The sequence below is a fragment of the Saccopteryx leptura genome, chromosome X (genome assembly GCF_036850995.1).
Source record: "Saccopteryx leptura isolate mSacLep1 chromosome X, mSacLep1_pri_phased_curated, whole genome shotgun sequence".
NCBI classification, from domain to species: domain Eukaryota; kingdom Metazoa; phylum Chordata; class Mammalia; order Chiroptera; family Emballonuridae; genus Saccopteryx; species Saccopteryx leptura.
This window is the reverse complement of record NC_089516.1, coordinates 40274927-40284287: the sequence shown is the minus strand read 5'-3', so window position 1 is coordinate 40284287 and position 9361 is coordinate 40274927. Positions and strand designations below refer to the sequence as shown.

Sequence of the window (9361 nt, the reverse complement as noted above, 5' to 3'; positions counted from 1 at the left end):
AATGAGTAAGTGAATGAGCTATGCATAAATAAATAAATGGCAAGTGGGTAAATAAATGAAAAAAGTGCCAGTAAGTACATGAATGAAGAGTGCCGGTGACAGTGAGGGTATGAGAGAATGAGTGAATCCCCACGTCTGTGTTTTGGTTCAAACCCTCCTTCAAACCTGCCCTGCTCTCCACCCACCTAAAGTGCACAGCACAGTGTTAACACATTCAGGTTAGAGGCAGAGGTTTATTGACACATTCACAATAGGGAAGTCAAAAACAGCTACACAGGCAGCCTCATAGAACAGAAACTGGAAAATGGTTCATGATCCAAAGTAGCTAGAGCCTGGCTTATCTTGTCACCCCCTAAGCCGCAGACATCTGTTGCTCCTTTCTCTAGTGCTTCCCAACATGGTGACTCAACTTTCTGGCTCCATTTATACTCCTACTGCCACTACCTTCATCCTGCTCCCCTCCTCGCTTCTCCAAGGCATTCGGGGCCTCACAGCTTCCTGCCTTCTGGGGCTTCAGTTCCAAATAGTCCAGGGCTTATCTGTGTTTGGAGTATAAGGGACTCACCCTAGTGTTCGCCAATGGGCCCTAAGGATGCTGCTCAGAGCCAGCTTCCTTTTGAAAACACACCCTGGTGTGTGCTCTCCTTGAGCACAGCCTTCACTGAGCACACGTTGCCTGTGATGACATGGGGCAGTGTGACACAATGGGAAGGTGCTGGGCAAGCAGAGACGTATAGGCTCCGACACTGAAACACTTGGATCACTGACCTACGATCCGATCCTCAGGATGTAAGTGTTCCTGCGTTCCAGGGCCTTAGCCCAAGGTACATGTAATCCCTTCCACCCTGTGAGGTAGGAATTCGCTATCTCAACCAGTGATTTTTAACTGGTGCCGCAAGAATTTTTAAAACATGCATTACCTATTTAGTCAAGGGCACTGACCTCTTTTCCCTTAGACTGTCAAATAAAAAAATTGGCAACAGCCAACAAAATATTTTTTGGTGTGCCATAGAATTTTAGTAATTAGTAGTGTGTTGTGAGATGAAAAAGGTTGCCTGTCACTGATCTAGATTAGCCACAGCCTACCGAATGAAGTTTCCGGGGGCAGCGCCAGAACAAGGAGCTCCATAGAACTCTGGCTGTGGAGGTGCAGGAAGCAATTGCTGCTTTTGATTATAAGCCGTCGGTACTACTTTATTTTCCAACATGTGTATGTATTGCTTTGACTTATAAAAAAGAAGCTTCACAAGTGATTCAAGTGCAAAGTCAAGGTTGATAACCACCCTCAACGTAAAGAAACCTCAAGACTGAATCGGAGGGCCCGTATTCAAACCGTGATCTGGTAGCTGGGTCACTTACCCTTCCTGGGCCTCTTTCTTCATCTGTAAATGAGCAGAATAGCAATTGCTTCCTTTAAAGGCCTGTGATAATCTGTGCCAGCCAAATTTCTTCAAACTTATTTCATTTCATCCTACCTACACTGCTGCAAAGGGGGCCTCTATTACCTTCTTTCCTAAATGAGGGAACTGGCGCTCACGCGGCTAAAATAATAGGGCTCCAGTTTCTACAGCTGGGATTTGAAGCAGGGTGACTCCCAAATCGTGCTCTTCCAGATATGGCAGTACTTCTCAAACTCGGCACCTGTTCCACTAGGAGCATGGGACTTCTTTGATTGAACACAGACAAATTTATTTTGATAGTTATTCCTTTTAATATGCATTAAAAGAACAAACTCTGTGGTTTCATGAATATTGTATGAAATTGAAGTAGACAATGATGTTAAACCTAAGACAACCTGAAAAAAAATATTAAGTAGTACAGAAGGGCAATTTGGAAGTATCTATTAAAAACAAAAATATAAATAGTCTATGACTTCCAATTCAAATTCTAGGAATCAATCATAGTTAAACTTTCACATACACACGCCCGCGCACACACACACACGATGATCCTATGTAGTAATTTGTAATATCAAACACAGAAAAGTGTATCACAAGAGAAATGGGTAAAATGTGAGTCATATGATGGTAATCTATACAGCAATTACAAAGAATGACCTGAATCTACTAACAACATGCATAGATCTCAAAAACATTAAGCCAAGAAAGCAAACTGTAAAACGTTTCCATATATCATCTGCATTAAACAGAGTAACATTTCCAATGAATTCATATATGTAAAAGTCTTAAAAGTCTAGATAGATGTACAACAGAACAGCATTTAAAGGAGGGAGGAATGGTAATTAAACGAGGCTAGCTTTTCTTTATAATAATCTAATTTCTTAAAAAGAATTAATTCATGCATTATTTGAGTAATTACAACTGAGTTAAGTCTTTAAAAACAAAAATGCAGTATATAGTTAGGGACATGATGGTCTGACGGAGCATCAACAAGCAGAGGCTGACCTCGTGGCAGCGGGCTATGCCGTCTCTGCACGGCCCCTGCAGCTAATGTGGTTAGTTCCCCCAAACAAACATCACACGTGCTTGGCTGCAGTATGGTCCAGGCTACCTCTCCCCTACACTTCCTCATGATTCACGTTGGGGTGCAGGCACCTGGTTATCCTACATGATTGAAGCTACAGGATTCCTTAGGCCCTCCACTGACCAGGGAAACCCCACCATGTCCTAAAACTTTCCTAGTAACCAGAGCATTCAGCATCGCCCAGATATGGAGGCTTCTTCTGTCCCTCACTGGGGTGAGAAGCCTTCAGGGATCCAGGCGTGAGAAGGCTGTATGCTGAGGGTCCAGCACCTAGTGGGCTCCAGGCAGGGATAAGGCCTCCAGTGAGAAGCTTGGCATCTTTGAATCCTATGAGGTAGGTAAGATAGCTAGCCCCGTTTTACAAATGAAGAAACAGGCACAGGTCAAATGACTTGCCCAATGTCAAACTAGTGAGTGACTAAAATGGAACGAGAACCTGTAACGGTCTGTTCCCAGAGCCCAGGCGTAGTTCCTAAGTGCCCAGGCTGTTCCTAGTGCTCGACCAAACCCTACCAATTCATCAAGGTCCAGCTCGACTGTGACCTTCTCCAGGAAGTACGGAGGTGGTCATCCTCTTCTCAAATTCAAAGTGCCTATCCGTGAGTCAGTAACCACAGGGACTCAGGAACCCATTGCATCTCCTAAGAGGGTTCATATCTGATTCAGCTCTGCATTCCTATCAGAGAGCCTGACAAATAGAGTTCAGTATGTGCTTGATAAATACACGAATAAAAGAAAACACAAATAAGTAAATGCAGGCAGTTTCTTCTGACTGCCTGAGTCCTTCCTATAAGGTCCTGAACATCTTTGCCCAGCTCTGAGGTGTGGTCATACTAAACTCTCTTGGAGTTAAATCCTACCTAGGTTCTGTCTAAAATGTGTCTCCAATGTCTTTACTATTTTGCAAACATACCCACATGCACATACGGACACACACATACACACTTCATACCCACACACAAGTAAAATGCAAGGGGTCCCACAGACCCATGATTATAGGTGATGGAAAAGGAAGTTAGGGAGGGGAGGAGGCGGGATGGACAGATGGCCCTGCAGTTCAGTTCACCTCAGCACCTCCTTCCAGAGGCCAGGATACTCCCTGTAGGTCTGGAGTTTTTGTTCCAGACCTATTATCACCTCTGTTCCTCTTTGTGCTCGAGAGCAGTGCCTAAATCCCATGACTATAGCAAACAGGGGAGGAGATGGGGGAAGGTCGGGAGCCAAACATCCAGGGACTGGGAATAAGCAGCTCATGATTCAGGTTGGGGTCCAGGCACCTGGGATCCAGAGTGAGCAGGAGGGCAGAACTGCTACTGCTCATTGGGGTTGGGGTTGGCATCCGGGTACTTGGTGAGGTCAAAGGTCAGGACTTTGCTGATCACACAGTCCCCTTGCTGGAGGAGGGAGAGAAAGAGAAATGAAATTGTAAGGAGAGGATTAAGAGGGGTCTAGTGTCCCAGGACCGGGGCCTCAAACCCTCCTGCCTATATACGTGCCCAAAGCCCAGGCAATGCTTGTCTCGCAGTGAGAGAGGATGTGCTCAGTCCCACATGCCTTCTCTCCTGCCTGCCTCTGCACACACCTTTCTCTGCTATCTGGCTGCCTCTGCCTGGCCTTTCTACCTGGCCCCAAATGCAGTGGCCCTACCCAGCTGGGCGGGGTAACCCTCCAGGGCAGGGCTCCAACAAGCCCAGATGGCTGTTCCGGACTGTTTCCCCAGCCCTGCGCCCTGCCACTGCGGCCCGCCCTACCTCGGGGTAAACTCCAATAAGGCTCTCAGCCTTGGTGTAGAACTCCTCCTTGAGAGAGATGACGATGGCCTGGAAATTGCAAGTCGACTGCTCCTTGATATAATTGGCCACCTGTGGGAGGGGCCACCAACAGTTAGCAGGGCTCAAACCCAAGCACCGTCTTGTTTTCCAGTCAGAACCAGAGGCAGAGAAGGTAGCGTGGGGGAAGAGATACTGAGAAGAGCCCGCTGACTAGCACGGCCTGAAAGACCCTGGGCCCAGCTTCCCCAGCAGAGAACAAGCTGCAGGAACAGCTGGGGTGCACGCAGGAGTTGCCCCCAAACCCAGCCCCACCTAGAGGCCCCGTATTCCCTGCACCCACCTTGCCAATGTTGGTGTTGTCCAGGGCAGCATCGATCTCATCCAGGACAAAGAAGGGGGCTGGCTTGTAACTGGGAAGGAACCAGTAGGTGAGCTGACACTAATGGGGCAGGGGCAGAACAGGACACCCACAGGGCCCGTCTCATAGGCCAGCTTCCCATCCGCTTCTTCAGTGACCAAAAAACTCAGACCTTAGTGTTCCCTGAGCCCGAAGGCCAACAGACCAAGCAAGCCTTCCTCTGCATGCAGCCCTGTGCTCCTGGCTCCTTACCAACCAGAAGACATGGTCCTCTCCAGAGCTTCCAGGCTGCTTGGGAAGATACACTGTCCTTGGCACTGGCCATACCGACCAAGCTACCTAGAGGTCTGCCCCACCCACCTGCACCACACGGTTGTTTCCCTGCCAGTACACATGCTACGCCCTCTGCCTGAAATGCCTACTGGCCGATTTCTACTCATTCTTTACATTTCCTACTAACGTGTTCCTTACCCTACCTTTGAAAGTCCTCCCTGGCCACCCACACCCTACTCCAGACTGGGTCGGTACACCCACAGCACACACGCTCACCTGGTTGCAACACTTAGCTCACTGTCTGTTTACACCTCTGGCTTCCACTATACCATGGGCACCTTGAGGACAGAGACCATGTCTGACTCATCTTTGTCTCTAATTCCCTCAGTGTCTGGTATAGAGCAGCCCTCAAGAAATGTTTGCTGAATGGCATGGTACAATCAAGCAGTAAGCTGTGGGGGTAAGATTCAAGTACTACTGGCATTCAGGAGGGGAAGGTCAGGGTATGTCACAGTGGTCAAAGCAGGCTTCCTAGAGGAACAGAAGGAAAATGAGACAGGAAACAGTGGTAGGTGACTGTCAAGTTAGACTTGCATGGAAAGGGCTGGTTGCCAGCAACCATGTGAGCAAAAGCTTGGGGGTAGGATTGAACACGTGCGGGGTTCAGTGAGGGCATGCTGCGGGGATGAAGGTGGATGGGGAAGACCAGTCTAGGAAAGCCAGGCCAGAAACGTTGTAGTAGGGAAACATGGACACAACCCATTTTCCACCAGAACACCTTCACCTCTGCAGATCTCTGTATATCCTTGGGCCCCAGAGCCTCCAGTGGCCTCAGTTCAGTCTCTCCGCCAACTTCCCTGGAGGGCACAGTCTTACCTATGAATGGCAAAGAGCAGGGCCAGAGCTGCCACTGTTTTCTCCCCCCCTGACAAGTTATCCATAGGCCGGAAGCGTTTGCCAGGGGCCACACAGTTGTAGTTGATGCCATCCAAATAGGGCTCCTCAGGGTTTTCAGGGCCCAGGAATGCCTAGGGGGAAGGCAGATGGGTGAGGGTCAGGGTCTAGACGGGGACAGGAAACCTAGAGGGAAGGACAACCGAGGATGACAGGGACTGGTTGGGCAGGGGGCTCCAGCCTACCTGGGCACTGCTGTTGCGGGACAGAGCCTTATAGATTTCATCAATATTGGTGGCCACAGATTCAAAACAAGCATTGAAGCGGTCGAAGCGCTCCTTCTTGATCTGTTCAAAGGCCTGCTTGGCCTTCTTGGCTCGCTTTCGGGCTGCCTCAAACTCTGTCACAAGGGAAAGACACCTCAGTGCCCGGCTTCGGCCAAGGCTGAGGAGCATGTACTGTCTGACAAGAATGACCTGCAAATAACAATCCTCAGAGTAGGCACATCCCACAGCAGGAGGGATGAGTGCCTGGGGAGAGTCCCAGGAAGACGGTCCTGCAACCAGCTGTAGCCAATGGGCTGGGCACATGGTACAAAGGACAAAACACAAGCATGGAGCCACATAAACATGGACCCCGGGCTCTACCAGCAACCAGCTGTGTAACCTTGGCAGGAATTCACCCTCTCAGCAGTTTTCCACTCGACAGAACAGGTGTGATAAGCCCTACTATTTATGCCTTTTGGGTGTTTCAAGTAAAAAAGCACGTAAAACCAGGAACTGTTGGGATATATAACTGTTGGGAGGCCCTTACCACACCTCCAGTCTCCTGTCTTCAGCTTAGGCCCAAGTAAAAGGGGGAAATCCTACCATCTGAGGTCTCCTGGAACTTGTCTCGGACACTTTCCAGCTTTTCCATGGCCTTCATGTTGGGGGCAGCAATACGCTGCAGCACACTCTGCTGCTCATTTAGCTTCTGCTGCAGTGTGTTCATCTCCTGCTTGATCTCCTCCTCGGCCTGGGCATCCTGTAAACCCCAGGCCCAACAACATCAAGGAGGGCCAGCCCACGCCTGACTGCATGGGGACCTGCTTCTGAGTAGAAGGCAGGTTCTTTCCCAGTCGATTCTTTCCATAGTAATCATTCCCACCGTCCCTGGAAATTACAGGCTGATGCTGCTTTCTCGTCTCTAGCCCTTCCCCCAAGCACTGTCAACTTCTCCATCTCTCAGGAGGAGCAGCTGGTGGTGCCCCTCCCTGGCTCTCCGCCCAGGCCATGAGCCAGCACCAGCCCAGGGTGACCTCGAGGCTCCCACATAGGCTGGGTTGGACTCTCTAATAAATAAGGTAACTCATATTTTCTGTCCAGGTCATTACGTCTGAGCCAATTTTACTTGAGTTTGGTTTTAGATTTTATGGATATTGCAATGCATGTATGGGCCTGTGCCTTTCTGCCACTTTTAGTCAATAAATATTTACTGAATGTCTTCCAAGTGCCAGGTACTGGGGCCCTCAGATCCTGTGAGCCACAGCTTCTGTGCTCACAGAGCTTGCAGACTAACAGAGGAATGCCTATAAGTAAATAATCAGAATACTATATGTTGATTCCAAAACTATGACAAACAGACATGTTGGGTCAGTACACAGAAGGTCACCTAACTCAGATTCTGGGGCTAGGGCAGGCTTCTAGGAATATGTTAAGCTCAGGCCTACAGGATGAATAGTGAGGTCAGAGAGAAGAAACAGGCTTCTAGGCAGACTGGAATATTATATGTAAAACCAGGCGTTCGCTCATGGTTCATTCGAGAAATTCAAAGCAATTCAAGGGTAATCAACCTTAATAAACTTCAAAAGCACTGCACTGCACAGAAAAAGGCAATTCAATATGGCAAAAGTAGCCACTGTGTGTGTATGTGTGTGTGCACAAGTGCATGTGTGTTAGGGAAAGAGACAAGGCTGGAGGCACATGTGCAACCCAGATGATGAAGGGCTTTTTGGTCTTGTAAGAAGTTTCAACTTTATCCAAAAGAGGTGAGGCTCACTGAATGACTTTAAGCAGAGAAACAACATGAAGAATAAAATGTGTGTGTGTGTGTGTGTGTGTGTGTGTGTGTGTGTGTATATATATATATATGTATATATATATATATATTAGAAATAAATATAAATACATATATTTATTTCAGAAAATGTCTTCTGAAGATCTCTATATACTGGTGTTAACATGGTCTCCAGGATATGATATAAGTGAAATATGAAAAATACACAATACATGCTATCTTTTATCTGAGAGAAGAAATATGAATATGTTTGTATACATCTGTATTTGTATTTTAAAGGTACAAAAGCAAACAAAAGATAACCCCAAACTAATTAAACGGGTCACACATAGAGGAAGAGAGGTGAAGGGGACGGGAAAGGAAGCTAAACTCTCTACATGTTCCTTGTACTATACCTTTGGTTTTAGAACCATCTGAAGACTACATAATTATAAGACAAAATGAAATAAAAAATGTGAAAAACACTGGGTAAAAAAAACAGTTGAGGAACAAGACATTCACAAGATGCCAAATAATCAGCCTAAAGATTGCTAGCTATTTACAAAGGTAAATTATATGTTTAATGTTGAGACATCAGGCAACTGATAACTTAACTGAGGACCAAATTTAGCATCACGAATATGGGCCACCCTGACATGATGTGCCTATGGCATAATGCAATACAAAGTAAAACACATCATCAATGAAATTCTCTTGCCAAAATATTACATAGTTAACCCAAATCCATCAAGCCTCCAGACTAGATCAAACTTCCAACTCCCAGGAAGAACAAGTTAAGCAATAACGAAAACAAATTAACATATCCATAATATAGCCATTCTTAAAACAACCCATAAACAAAAAAGATCACACACAGGCTCTTCAAATGACCAGTCATGAAAAAAAGATGAGGGGAATGTTTCACATTAAAAGAAACTCCAGAGACAGAACAACCAAAAGCAATTCAGGCTTGGATCATAGTAAAAAACAAAACAAACAAATAAACAAACAAAACAACTGTAAAAGACACTTGGAACAACTAGGGTGATCTGAATATAGCCAGAATATTAAATATGAAATTACCAGTACTTTTCTTAGGTGTAATATGGAACTATGGTTATAGAGCAGAATCCCTTGTTCTCAGCATGCTGAAGTATTTCAAGTTGAAGTGTGCAACTTCCTTCAAATAGTTCAGCAAAAACAAAAAAGTATACTGCAGAGGGAGGGAATCAAGATGAGAGAAAGCACACTGAAAAAATATTGACTACTGAATTTAAGATGAAAGGCATATGGATGCTCACTAAATTAAAATGCTAAAAAAAACTGAAAACTAAACAAAGAAACCTGACTATATATTAAGTTGGTTAACTACTCAGAGAATTCTTTAAATTACATTAAACCAGCCTGCCCTGTGGTGGCGCAGTGGATATAAAGCGTCGACCTGGAATGCCAAGGTCACCGGTTCAAAACCCCAGGCTTGCCAGGTCAAGGCACTTATACAGGAAGCAACTACAGTGAGCTGATGTTTCCTGTCTGTCCCCAC

General features: G+C 46.3%; 1 protein-coding gene across 1 annotated transcript in view; it reads right to left on the bottom strand.

The window, feature by feature from the left end:
- Positions 1-1694: 1694 nt before the first annotated feature.
- The window catches only part of SMC1A (structural maintenance of chromosomes 1A), a 33657-nt gene continuing 25990 nt past the window's right edge, over positions 1695-9361 (bottom strand). Inside the window, exons 20-25 of the mRNA XM_066356068.1 lie at positions 6651-6807; positions 6027-6181; positions 5764-5915; positions 4597-4666; positions 4236-4346; positions 1695-3878 (exon numbers count right to left, since the gene is read on the bottom strand). Of these exons, the coding sequence (XP_066212165.1) occupies positions 3795-3878; positions 4236-4346; positions 4597-4666; positions 5764-5915; positions 6027-6181; positions 6651-6807 (729 nt within the window). The 3' untranslated portion in view covers positions 1695-3794. The remainder of the gene's footprint in view (positions 3879-4235; positions 4347-4596; positions 4667-5763; positions 5916-6026; positions 6182-6650; positions 6808-9361) is intronic.